Source organism: Triturus cristatus, chromosome 5_2, assembly GCF_964204655.1.
Source record: "Triturus cristatus chromosome 5_2, aTriCri1.1, whole genome shotgun sequence".
In the NCBI taxonomy this organism is placed as follows: domain Eukaryota; kingdom Metazoa; phylum Chordata; class Amphibia; order Caudata; family Salamandridae; genus Triturus; species Triturus cristatus.
This window is the reverse complement of record NC_140588.1, coordinates 1,130,296,759-1,130,310,832: the sequence shown is the minus strand read 5'-3', so window position 1 is coordinate 1,130,310,832 and position 14,074 is coordinate 1,130,296,759. Positions and strand designations below refer to the sequence as shown.

The following is a 14,074-nucleotide window of genomic DNA, read 5'->3' as shown; positions in this document are numbered from 1 at the left end:
TACACAATTTATATATTTAATTTCGTATTTAAGGATTTATTATTAACAACTAATTATTAATTAATTAAAAATAAATACTTTCCCAACAAAATACAATTAAACAATTAACAAAATTAATTATCAATTATTTATTATTAATTATCAACTAATTATCACCTAAAAATAAATCACTTCCCACCCTTTACACCTATACACCCCTCATCCCACACCTAAAGAAAATGACACAATTACCATAATTAACTACAAATTAATTAATAATAATTCAAACAAATTCATAAATCATAACAAATAATTTACTTTGTGCCTCATACCCCTATAAAACCCACAACCCACACATACATCTTACAAAAATAAGGTAAAAACACAATTAACACAATAAAATCTCAATTAAGTAAATGTTGAATAATAAAAAATAATCATTAATTTATTATAAATACATTACTTCCCACCCTATTCCCCTATAAACCCAGAAACCCGCTATGGAAATAAAAAACACAACATTTTTATTAAAATAAAATTGATAACTACTAAAAATGTAACCCATATTTAAAAACATAATACTTATACAAAAAATACATCAAATACATTTAAAATATATACTAAAATACATAACAACTATATTTTTGCAAACAATATAAATGATTTCGATATTTTTTAAAACAATATTTCTTACCTTAAATTCGTTATTCTTGACCACGATAATATTGCTATTGATATTTCTGTGTCACAATATTTACAACTCGATATTTGTGTAGGTCGACATTTACAACTCAATATTTTGTCTAAATACTTTCTAGTACAGGGTTCTGAATGGACCTCACAGAGGACATAACATAAGCTAAATGTGTATCATTGTAGGTGCATAAGTGTTTCTATGCATATCTTAGTGGCTGTAGCAGTATTTGTGTGGGTATATCAGTAGGTGTGAGACTCGTTATCCGTATGTGAGTGGCTATGAAAATTAACTTGAGGAAAACATGTTTTGGGACCCCACCCCTCTTTCTTGGCACACGTTTGACGGGTCACTCAAAAACTTTCCAGACACAAGCTGAAGTGAGTGTCTAATTTGGGGGGAACATTTTGTGAAGATTTTTCTACAGACCACAAAGATATAGGCAACTGAGAAACAGGTTTTTAAATAGAAATCTGGTCGTAACTATAAGTAACTACTGGCGACTGCTAGTGTGTGGGTGTTTTCTGTCAATACAAGTCAATGAAGCATAATCACATGGCAGAATAGCACAGAAACGTGTTACTCTCAGCAAAAACGTACCTAATGTGCAGTTGTCAGGATCCTTCCTCATAGGAAGCACTGAATGCCTTAAAGAGAAGATATAATTCATGTGCACAATACTAGCCTCACTGTGTCCACAACATTCTGCTTCTTCTTGCAAAGTTTTGAAAGCAAGTTAACGTGGTTGGGAAATGTCCAAAGTTTTACCCTGAGCCCTTTGGCTTCTAGGCCAACTGGAGTCATGAAAAGTTTAAAGGATATTCAGTATTACTGGAACCCTAGCACTAATATAAAATGACATCCATATTTGGTTGTGATAGTTGAGGCATTCAAGGCAAGTATATTAGCATAATACAGGCAAGATTTCAAGTTAACTATCACATGAATCTGACTTACTTTTCAAATACAGTGTTCAAGTACTGACTGAAAAAAATGTACATGTATTGTGTCTTTGCTCCTCCCATCCATGAAGAAAGAAATCTTTCAATCTCTCAATGTCTCCATTACAGATTCTCAACGTGAAGACCTGAGGATTGTTCTGATTGGTGAAACAGGTGTTGGCAAACGTGTGCTGGACTGTATCATCAGCGAGGGGGAGGTCCGGCAGTCTGCAGCGGTCTCCCGGTCTGTGGATACAGTGTGTGAAAAGAAGACGTGCATCCGCGGTGGGAGGAAATTGACTCTGGTTAATGCTCCAGACCTACTTGGTGGAACCCGGTCTCGTGAGGAGTTAGCTGAAGAAATTGGTCAGTGTGTTGTAATGTCCTCCCCGGGACCTCATGCTATACTCTTGTTGCTCTCAGTTGGGCATTTCACCAAAGCGCAGGAGGAGGCAGTGAGAATTGTCCAAGATCTATTTGGAGAGGAGACAAGAAAGTACACAATTGTCATCTTTGCAAGAGAATATGGCTTAAAGAAGGATGAAATGCATGCAATCATACAAGAATCCAAGGGGAAGATTAAGGAGATGATTGCGAAATGCGGCAACCGTTTCTGCACAATTGACACTAGCGCCACAGGAGAGAGGAATGACTGGCAGCTTTCAAAGCTGGTGACCATGATTGACAAGATGGTGGTGGAGAGTGGGGAAAACTGCTATTCAAACACCATGTGGAAGGAGGCAGAAAAGGAACTTCAGAAGAGAGTAGAGGACATTAGTAAAAAGTACGAGGAGCAGCACCAGAAAGAAGAGGCAGAGGTGAAGCACCAGTATGATAAACTGTTTGAGAGCCTCAAGCAGGAGCCGGAGAGCCTTGATAAAAATAAGCGCCTGGAGGAACTTGCCTTGGAATTGAAAGCCAAGTTAGAGGAGATCGTGAAACAAAAACAAATTAGGCAGAGTGGGGTCCAGGATGAGGCAGAGGAAGAGTTATTACAATCTATGCGAGGAAAGATGGAAGTCGGGGGACCTTTGGGGATGGTAATAGGAGCGGCTATGGGGAAGGTAGTGGGTGGGCCTTTGGGGATGTTTGTGGGGGGGCCGGTGGGAATACTTGTTGGAGGGGCTTTGGGAGGAGCGGTAGGGGGGACAGTGGGAGTTGCAATGGGGGATGCAGTAGGAGCTACTGTTAAAATGTTCAAGGGTCTGTTGGACATGTAAATATCACAAAACAAAACATTTGTTACATTTGGGGGTAACCTATCAGGATTTCCTGTCCTGAAAATCCGTCTACATCTGGGGTGTGTGGGATGCCAGGAGCCATTCAATATTTACATAATAATCATTTAAAAAGCAAAATGAATCGCATTCCCAATCAATGTATGAAAATGTATTTCCTGTGGATGGCCTCTTTCACATCAACATGATCTAATGAATAAAATGTGAAAAATAATGGAAGGAAGAACAAGTGTGGAGGAAGTAACAAAATCAAACAGAAAGGAAAGACGGGAAGAATGGAATTAGAAAGCAGGTAGGGTACATAAAAAAAGGAAGATATGAACAACGTTGTGGGAGGGAAGAGCTGGAGGACAGAGTTGCAGCAAAAGGGATCCTGAATCCATACTATTGTAAGGATTGCATGTTTTCTGAAGAGAGGCCCCTTTGTGAAAATCTGAATAACTATTACAAATGAATCCATTCTGATTGCAATCTAATACTTACATTTTTGCATTTTTTAAATGTACTCTTGTTTACCATTAGGTTACCGTCCCCTTGTATTCAGTAGAAGTCACTTTAGTATGGGATGTAGGCATATGACACTTCATTTGCTCCATCTGCTCCATGTCTGCATTTATATATTTGAATCAGTGAGTTCAACAGGAACTGGATGTGGTTATAGTTTTTAATGCCTAACTGACTTAAAGATATCGTAGCAATGAATATCTAAAGTTCTTGATTATTTTCCCCAACAACATTCTCTCAAAATATCTTCAGGAAATCACTGAATTCAGCTTAAAGAACCAGGAACTGGATTCACGGGATAATTTACTTGAGCTTTGTTTAAAGTGGAGGATTTTCTGGCCAAAAAACAAGCTCCCTTATGCTTGCAGCTACGATACATGGGAGGGTAATTCCAGGTTTTTTTTCTGTGCCTGTGGGTGGTGTCAGGAACCAACTTCCTTCATCACGGGTTTGTGGCGTGCGTATAACACTAGGACCATGCAAATGTCCTCCATTTACCCACCACCTCCACACTATGACTGCTTCCTAAAGTGAGAAGAAAGACCACAGATGAAAGTAGAGGGGTTCAGGCTATGTGGAGACACGGGCAGATATGGTGCCTACACAAAAAAAATGTATGTAGTACCCGCCCATTATTGAATATTTCTGAAAGCAGCTCACTTGCATCCATGATAAACTGGCCTTTGTGAAAGGTTGGGGCTGCCTTACACCCAATAGACAACCATAATGCAGCTCATAAAATGGATTACGGCTCTTGGTCTGGTCAATCTTGCAACTATGGATAACCAGAACTGCTTAAATTTGTTGTATCCCTCTGGCTTGTTCATCCTCCATTCCTTTGCTGCTTTGTTTTCTGACAGTTTGCTATTGTATGTGTTATGTTATATCATTGTACTCCACTGCCAGCCTTATCTAATGTGCACAAGGGTCGGGGTTACTCTTTTCAGTCCTAGTGCCTAGTATGTCTATGAGTTGGTACAATGTTTCTTTTGCATTTGCACCCTCACACATAAGTGTATGGCTATCAATAAAGACATTTAGCTTACAGATTCTGCCCGTTTGGTTTCACTTTGAACATTTTAACAGAGAACGTGTCTTTGAAAAAAACCAGCATTCATATGAAATTGTTTTCTCGAATGTAATTGATTTTTTTTTTCATTTCTGTCAGGGATTGGGTTTCTGGTTGACAGGAGTATGTGTACTGACCAAGCAGGAACCCCATTCATAGTCAGAATAAGTCACCAACACACCCTAAATTAACCTGCACTCACCCTGTGATAGCGTGGCACACAACAGTCAGGCTTAACTTAAGGGGTAATGTGTAAAGTACTTGTGCAACACATCAAAGAGTAAAACTGTGAAAACACCACAAAAGACTCCAATTAGTTTGGAGGAATAGATTAGGATTTTATAAATGCAACAAGACCAAAATGAAAATAATCCAATAAATCGAAGTCGAATTTTTAAAGATTAAATGCTAAAAAAGTGCTTAAAGCAATAAGCGCCTATTGGGATATCTGGCCCCTCTGAACCAGGGCAAAGTTCAAGAGTTCAGGCCAACCACAATAAAGTGTGGACCGGATCTAGGGATCACACAGGGCCCGCTGATTGAAAGTTCCTTAATTCTGGTCTCAACACAAGATGCAGTGATTTTCCTCATGCAACAATGTCGATGCGGTTTTTTTCCAAAGGAAAAGTCTGCTCTGAGGTGCGATTGGTTCTGAAGCCAATGTGCCAGATTTCCACATACAAACAATGGGATGCAACGATTGTCCTTCAGCAGTGGTGGCGATGCAGTGGTTCCGATGGCGATGCGCTTGTTACAAGTGGGATGCGTCGGTTCTGTTCCTGCACCAGTGGCAATACGCCGCAATACCCACCGCTTTTTGATGCTGTCCCATAAGGATGGGACTGCGCCAAAAACTAAGGCCAGGTAAAACCTGGTCTTAAAATGGCGATTCATGAAGAAAATGTCAATTTCTCCTCGTATTTTGCTCTATCTATGTGGGCTGCATTCTGCAAATTGCCTTTAAAGATTGTTTATGTGCAGGAAGATGCCTCTTCCTTCACATACACAATCTCCCCTGCAGCGCAGGTACCCTTGAAACATGGTGCAAGGGTGCCTGCCCTGGTGCTAGGCTGCCTTTTTAGAGCCAGTGCTTGGGGAAATGCAGAGGTGTGCTGTATTTTTGTACATTTTAAAAAATGGCAGAGAGTGGTATTGACAATTTTGGCGTAAAACAGCGTTAGGACATTTCATTGTAAATATACCCCCCTCAGTCTTTTAAGAACAGGGGGATAATCAGGTAGGCCTTGGAGTCACTCTGGGTCAAGTGATAAAGGTCCAGTCAGAGAGAGCAGCAGGGAGCACAGCAAGGTAGCAGTCTTCAAGAGCAGATGTCGAGCAGTATAGCAGTCTTAGCACAGCAGTTCTTCTTATTGGAAAGTTTGTTTCAGGTCTAAAAGTTTACCGAGTTGGTTGGGTCAGAGGTCCAGTACTTATACCCAGCTGTGCCTTTGAAGTGGAGGTGACTTCAAAGAAAGGTCTTTGAAGTGCACAAAGGTACATTCTTTCTCCCCTGGCTCCAGACTCACTACAGAGGGATAGGTAGACCTTTGTGTTGGGGTAGGACACTGTCCATTCAGGTGTAAAAGTCAGCTCCTCCCTCCCATTCTGCGCAGGAGGGGGCACTGCTGTGGTATCTTTGGTACTCCAGTGACAGTCATACTCCTGCCTGTGCCTCGGGTTTCTCCTGGGCTGCAAGGCTGGGACAGCGGGGGGTACATGCTGCGGTATCTCTGGTACTCCAGTGACAGTCATACTCCTGCCACTGCCCCGAGTTTCTCCTAGGGTGCAAGGCTGGGACAGCGGGGGGTGGACATTGTTGCGGTATCTCTGGTACTCCAGTGACAGTCATACTCCTGCCCCGGGTTCGCCTGGGGTGCAAGGCTGGACCAGGGGAGGTGGACATGCTGCGGTATCTTTGGTACTCCAGTAACAGTCATACTCCTGCTGCTGAAGCACAGCAGTTGTAGGTGGCTTGGTATTTCATCTTAAGCTCCCCATTTGCTGCGTTTCATCCTCATTGCGCTTCTGAGGCATGAAGTGTAGAAACAGAAGCAGGGTTGTAGGGTCTGACACTACAGAGAGTAGACAAGTGTTTACACTGGTTTACCATGTGCCAATAGGGTGCTGCTCAAGTGGGGATTACTGCAGAGTGACATTGGTGCAAGGGGAAGAGACTGACCCCCAGATCGCCACGGGACTGCGAGGACCAGCGTGCAGTGCGGCGCTCGATCTGCCGCAGCTGGTCCTCTTCCCGCCCCTATCTCCCCGGTGAATAAAACCTCAGGCGGATACTGTTTACCTGGTGCTGCTCGAGTGGGGATTACTGCAGAGTGAAATTGGTGCAAGGGGAAGAGACTGACCCCCAGATCGCCGCGGGACTGCGAGGACCAGCGTGCAGTGCGGCGCTCGATCTGCCGCAGCTGGTCCCTATCTCCTCCTACTTAACCTCTATCTGATCCGCGCACGCGGGATGCACGCGGGCGAAGACCGGGCAAAGGGCGGGCCGTCTACGGCCGTCCAAGAGCGACCAAGGCCGGGCTGGGCCACCTTATTTGATTCTAAGTTTTAATACTACACGGTGTTACTATATTATATACAGTTACAGTTTATTCCCCTAACAATTGTTTATTGACTACTGTTGACCTGTCATTATGGCTTTACGTTCAGGGAAAAATAGATTGGTTACCTTGAATACAAACGCTGGTCTAGTTACGGGCACATTGGATCAGTTCTTCACAAGGACTACCAGAATTTTAGAGAAGGAAATAGCTCTCACAGAAAAGCGCCTGTCGATTGATATTTTGATGGGCAAGCGGTCTTCTCTGGGTGCGATCGGGTCTGCTGTAACACCCGCCCATTGTAATGACCCGGCCCCTCTGGTAGCCACTAGCCCAATCCCTTGCTCATCAGAGGAGGGGCCAGGTGGTTCAGCTACCGGCTCTATGTTGAGTTCAAACTCACTTAGTTCTCTTTCCAGTGGCTTGAGCCGCAGAACCTCCACACCAACGTCTTCTACTCCTGCCCCTCGGTTAGAACAAGAACAAGATCAGGTGACGGGGGGAGTAAATAAGAATTGTATTGTAACTTCTAAACTTGGAAAAAAGAAGAGAGGGGGAGGTTATAGGAAGGGTAGTGGCATGAGACTGACAAAAACCCAAAACCCCAGCTATTCCCCACGGGTTGTGGTCCAGTCACCTATCCCTAATGGTGTTCCTACTAACACTGTTCTAACTCTGAACCAACAGAATCCCAATGACGATCTTCTTGTCAAAATGGAAACACTAGTAAGGTCATTAATATTGCCCCTGATCAATCGAACAAAACTAATCAAAGAAAAATTAGATAAGTTAGAGTTAATGGCTAAAGGGAACATGTCAAAACTCGACGCGCTGATTAAAAGCATAAAAAGCAAGGATGTTAGAGTCCCTCCCACTGTATATCACAAAATTGAAGAGACAAGGGATTGAGCTTTCTCTGACTCCCTTACCGAAATTTAATCTCACACGACAGAGAAACACTATATAACACATATAACTTTACTAGACGCTAAATGTGGGAAAATCAAAAGATGTCTTAATACTGCCCTCACACACTTGATAGTGTCATGCTTCATCATTGGGCCACATCATACATCCAGGTGCAGACCAACACCCTGGATGGAGCGCAATTTTTTATTAAGAAGATGAAGAATAGTGGTGAGGGTAGAGTGCAATAAAGAAAGACAAAACGAAACACAAAAGTGTAACTCAAATAAAAAGGAAAACAAATCTTCTCCTGGAAGAAGGGACCAAGAGAGGTGCAGATATAAATGTAAAACTGTCTTGAGGTTAACCCACAGTTTTTATTTTTTTGTCAACCTCTGGCAGGATTAAAACCAACGGTATGGGGTATTCAGGGAAGGTAACGACCCTTCTATCCCCACTGCAAAAACCAACATGTTTCTGCCAGCCCTTTTGCGCCCAACAGGGTCACTCTGGCATTCGTCAGGGTGTTGGTCCCTATTTACTGGTCTGTACCCCTAATCGGGTATTCTTTACCTTTTTACTTTGTATATTTGGGTTTTGCCTCAACGTCACTCTGTCTGGAGATTTCCAAGAGGATACACAATTTTACAACAAGAAAAAACAAAAAGAGGGAAAACCCTCCGTGATTTCCAGACTCGTAGTTTTTCTTATTAGCCTTTTCTCCTATTGAATTTCCCATGCATCTATTTATGTAATCTATATCCCTCATTGCAGCCCGGTCATTCAACATAACCCTAATCCCCTGTACATGCGGACATCACCCCACACGTGAATGCAAAAAGTCTAGATTAAAGACCTACAAGTATACTCATAGTGCATATACGTTTAAAATAAAGATTTGCCCAGCCATTAGTCTCTCTAGAACCCCAGTGAGTAAAAATCAATTGCCAGCATCTCCTCGCAAATCTATGATTCCACTGAGCCATTCTCTTTACAAATCCATTGTACTTACAAGAGTCTACGAGTTTTTATTCTGAACCCGGGACTACGGGGGATGGTGCTCTTGTCGTCACACTCTGGATGTTTGTGCACCATCGAGTATAGAGGAGAGCAAGGTAGACAAAAAACGGGGCAGCAATATTAGTGCAACAAAATTAGTGCAATAATTCTCCCAGTCGTCTGTCACCACCTCACACTCATCAACCTCTGTTTGACTACAAATATCGTAACACAAACTTCACCCCACTAATATCGTCTGCTTTTCTTAAAAATACAGCTCAGAGTCCCACCGATAATAACGCTAGGAGTAATCTGAGAACAACACTACATCCAAGATATTTTTACCACCACACCTAACAATATGTACTCACTACTCCAAAGAGACACTGTCTCCGATCTCCCCTCGTACGTCCTCCGAGGATACGGGTCTTTTTTGTTTAGCCTCTATATAAGGAGCCAGCATGTACCCTCAGGAAATGCTAAGACTGCTAAAGCCGCTCATTCTGTGACAAATGTAACTGCCGTAGTTCAGAATACTCAACCAGCCACAGGGGAAAAAGGTGTAGCAATTAGAAAAGCTCAACGCACTGAGGTAGCCATGGTGGTCGCCTCTAAACAGGCTCCTAATCCAAAACAAGTGTTCAGACAGTCTTTGAGTGATGCACCCCAGGGCAGAGAAGTGCCAAGAAAGAGGCTCCCATGTGTAAATCTCCCCCCAGAATCTATGCCTTTCACTATTATCTTAACAGGGGTACCAGAACTTAGCCCAGAATCCCACGAATCAGATAGGGAACTTACGAATAAAGTCATTTTCTGGCTTAGTAAGAATAGGAGATTACCCCTGGGCTCTAATACAGAGATCTTAGGTATGAGGAGAGTGGCTTGGTTAGGCCATAGTACTAAGGATCTCGAGGGAGATTGTATAATTGTTAACCTTAGAGATCCTTGGGCTGTAGACTATATATGTAGGGAACCAAGGTTTGGCCGATCAGGTGATATCCAGTCAATAGGCCTACATTATTTCTACCCCTATGTGAATCCTGGTTTGCCACGTTTGTCACAGAACTCTGGAAGGGGCAGACCTTTTGGTAACAACAGATTGGATTGGGTAGCACAGTAGCTACCGCTAAGAAATAGGTTCGACCCACTCATGGGATTGGAGGGGGTGGATTGACTCCGGAACAATTGCATCTCTAATAGCGGGGTTAAAGATACGGCTAGGGATATGGCTGTTAGCCCCAGGAGGAAAAACTCAGATGAAGCAGTTGGTTTTTGGGTAGAGACGGTTAGCAATATAAGTCCATCTTCTAATCCGTTGATTGTCCCCATAGTGGCGTACAAGGGAGGGAGAGGAGAGGTAGAACAAATAGCAACGGCACCTTTGGGCATAGAAAATACTTATATGGCAGTAAATCAGAGTGGGAGAGACAACACCAGACAGTTAAAATTCGCACCTCCTGATGCAGTAATTAGTCCTGTAGGAATAATTCAAGGTGAGAGTGATGTGAACCAGCCGAAAGTAACAATATTCCTGGGGAAAGAAGATAGTCTGGCTGAGGGTTGCCCTTTCCGTTTGATCTCATGGAACATAGCTGTTTTTTCTCGGAGGCTGGAGGAACCGGTGTGGTTAAAATTCATCAAATCCTTTGATATAATTTGCCTTCAAGAAACCTGGAGTAGAGTGGACCATAGCTTGGACGGATATCAAATGTTTAATGTTCACGCTGAGCCCTCACATGCTGGAAGAGCTAAGGGTGGCCTCATGACAGCTATTTCTGTGAAGTATAATATGATAAAAACGGTCTCATTGGTGGAATCTCCCTGGTACCAAATGCTTATGATCAAGGATTTATTTCCAGTACCCTTGCTTCTAATAAATTGGTACTACAATATATTTGATGCCCATGCTACATCGGTTATTGAAAAATTACAGGATGAGATTGTTAAAGTGACTAACATCGAATTTCCCCTTTTTTTTATGTGGATAGGTGATTTTAATTGTGCTTTGTGCAAGTTTAGCGGGACTAGAGTCTGTGGCTTGGTAGACTTAAGTGATCAACCTTTGGCACATTTTAAGCACTCAAAACAAGGGGATGCCTTGAATAATATCATTACGATTAATGAACTTTGTGTCCTGGACACGCCTAGTTTCTCTAGACCATCGGGTATACCCACCTTTCAAGGTACAGGGGGCCAAATGAGCGTAATTGATTTCGCCATGATCTCTAGCAGGTATACTCATCTTGTTAATGATTTTCAGATTGAAGTGAATCCTGCTAGCGACCATAACCCCTTAATCTTAAGTCTGAACCCTGTCCTTGAGAGAGTTCAGACCCCGGAACAGCCAATAAAATACAGCCAGAATCAAGGGGTCTCCTTAAAGTGGGATAAGGTAGACGCAAGGCAATTGGAGGTGGAGATTTTTAAGACAAATAAGGTAGGGATGGATACTTGCTTAACCCCCACCACTGAGCCAGATTTAATAATTAAGAACTTTGAGGCTCTTCTAGGCCATGTGGCATCCCACCTCATAAAAACCGTGGGGGGGGAAAGAAATTGGATACAAATGGTTTGATGCTGAATGTTCCGCAGCACAATCAAGATTAACGAAGGCACTACATCAAGTACCACGGGATAGGGAGCTTGTTAGAAATTCTAGGAAAATGTACAGAGATAGGCGAAAATCAGATTTAAGGACAAAGGCATGGGAAGACTTAAGAAAAGCGTCAGAATTGAGGGATAGCAGGCTATTTTGGGAGGTAATAAACCGCCCATTTCTACAGAGTGAAGAAAAGGGCAATATGCTAGTGCATATACCGGGAGATACCTGGGAAGCATATTATGGAAGAATTTTTAATCCAAATGAGGTGACGTTGTCAACTCCTAATGAGGGGGTCGGCGATTTCCATTTGGAGTCAGCCCAAACGCTTAGCCTTTCACTCACTCTATCAGAGGTAGAGGCTGCTTAAGGAAGGGCACCATACTAAAGGCCCCAGGGCCCGATGCAGTCCCTTTAGACCTTTTTAAACACAATGTTGAGGTGTGGGCACCACTTTTATTAAATGTATTTAGAGCAATTGTGGTAGGGCGTATTCCAACTTCTTGGCAAGAGGCGGTAGTGGTACCGATCTTTAAAAAGGGTGACAAGGGTGATCCACGCTGCTACAGACCGATATCATTAATAGATGCGTCTTGTAAGTTGATGGGAAGAGTGATACTGGCACGCCTGGAAACATGGGCTGAGTCATCAGGTATTATCGTGGATTCCCAGTATGGGTTTAGGAGAGGCAAAGGAACCACAGAGCAGTGTCTTAATTTGGCTTTAATTATGGGAAAAGTACATGAGGGCCAAGCATAGTTGTATTCACCTGGCCTTCATGGACTTATCCAGTGCCTTTGACACTGTATGTAGAGGTAAGTTGTGGCAAATGATGGAGACCATGGGGTTTGAAGAACCGTTGGTCATCCTGCTTCGCAGGCTGCATGCCGCCACAACAGTGAGGATTCGATTTGGACCAGGTGGTGAGAAGACAAAATCCATCCCATCTACTGAAGGTGTTCACCAGGGATGTATCCTGGCTCCTTTTTTATTCTTGGTGTACACCAATGGTCTAGAAATTTTTCTGTTGGATAGTGGTGCAGACTTCCCCAAGGTAAATGGTAAACGGGTACCGATGTTATCTTATGCAGATGACACGGTGCTAATGACCCTCACTGCCAACAGCATGCAAACTTGTCTGAATGGCCTGTGGTCCCAAAGGGGTAAAATCTCGCAGGTTTATGGTGAAAGACTCAATTATTGCGAAAGTTGACAATTTTAATTATCTGGGGAATTTATTTAACAAAACGTTGAGTTGGGACCTTTTAATATCAGCTCACGCTCAAAAGGCTACACAATCTATAGAGGCCCCTTTCCGTTTTTCCAGTAAATTGGGTCAAAAGCCGATTGCAGAACTAAAAACTCTATATAAAGCAAAATGCCTCCCTGTTGCAACATACGGTGCAGGAGTGTGGGGGATACAAAATTGTGACAAGATCCAAGTTATGGAAAATAAATTTATAAAGCGCCTTTTATCTGTCCCATCTGGTACCTCAAATAGTTTCTGCCATACCGAGGTGGGTATTGATTTTGTGAGTGATATTATCCATGCCTCTCCTCTGTTGCTATGGATCAAGGTTTGGCGGTCTGAAGAATTGAAACTCACAAAGGAAATCTTACAAGACTGCCTTAAGCTTGATTATTCTATGGAGATCCCATGGCTGTTATATGTAAGGGAAACCCTTTACAAGATTGGGTTGGGACATATATTTCAAAATCCCGAAATGGTTGGCAAGGAATCTAAGTTAATGATTAAAAACGCTTATTGTACCAGGTTAGGTATGTTAAGAAATAGTGAGCATGCACTATATAATAGGGGCAAGCTGCAGCAGCAATTTTACCTATCGAATATCATGCATACTCAATGGCGTTTTTACTTGACAAGGTTCCGTCTTATCTCTCTGCACTTTCTTTTTGCTTTCCCAAAACAAGGGGGGGTGGTGTGAGAGACTACCCCCTTGCCCTTGTAATGATAAGGTTTCACAAAGCACTGTGCACCTCATCCTCTTTTGTGCTTTGTATAAAGATCCAAGAAACCGGTTCATCAAGCCTGTTTTGTTAACTCTTGGATCCCGTTATTATAAAGAGGGTTATGAGTATTTACTGTCCTTGTCAACTCCAGCTATATGTAGTGCTGTGCTTAGTTTTATTAGATTGGCACTCAATATTAGAAATCGATATTGAACAGTATTATTATTGGAAACCTTCTGTAATAGACTACTATGTGGATTTGTATTTAAATGGAACGCACAAGCACTTTACAATATGCTCATATATGTGACCCTTTTAGTCTAAATGTATTGCAAATTTAATATGGATATATAATATGTACTATGGATGTCAACATAATTTCATGGGTTTTTAAAAAAAATAATTTTATGTAATCTTTTAAATCAGTGTATACTTTTATGATTCTATTTATGAATCGAAATAAAGTTTTTTATTGAGATTGAGTATTGAGATTAAACAAGGGGATGGACAAGTGGGTTTAACTTTGAATCTTGGTTTGTGCAGCAGCTGCCCATGTACCCGACCTACCCAAGGTGCCTGTAGGGACCGTATGAACATTACTAGTGTATGGGGGCAA

The 14,074-nt window shown here is 42.3% G+C and overlaps 1 protein-coding gene across 1 annotated transcript in view; it reads left to right on the top strand.

Annotated features, from left to right (window-relative positions):
• Positions 1-3,955, top strand: part of LOC146829893 (uncharacterized) — a 458,149-nt gene extending 454,194 nt beyond the window's left edge. The window contains exon 6 of the mRNA XM_085608539.1: positions 1,744-3,955. Coding sequence (XP_085464665.1) covers positions 1,744-2,834 — 1,091 coding nt within the window. The 3' untranslated portion in view covers positions 2,835-3,955. The remainder of the gene's footprint in view (positions 1-1,743) is intronic.
• The last annotated feature ends 10,119 nt before the right edge of the window (positions 3,956-14,074 follow it).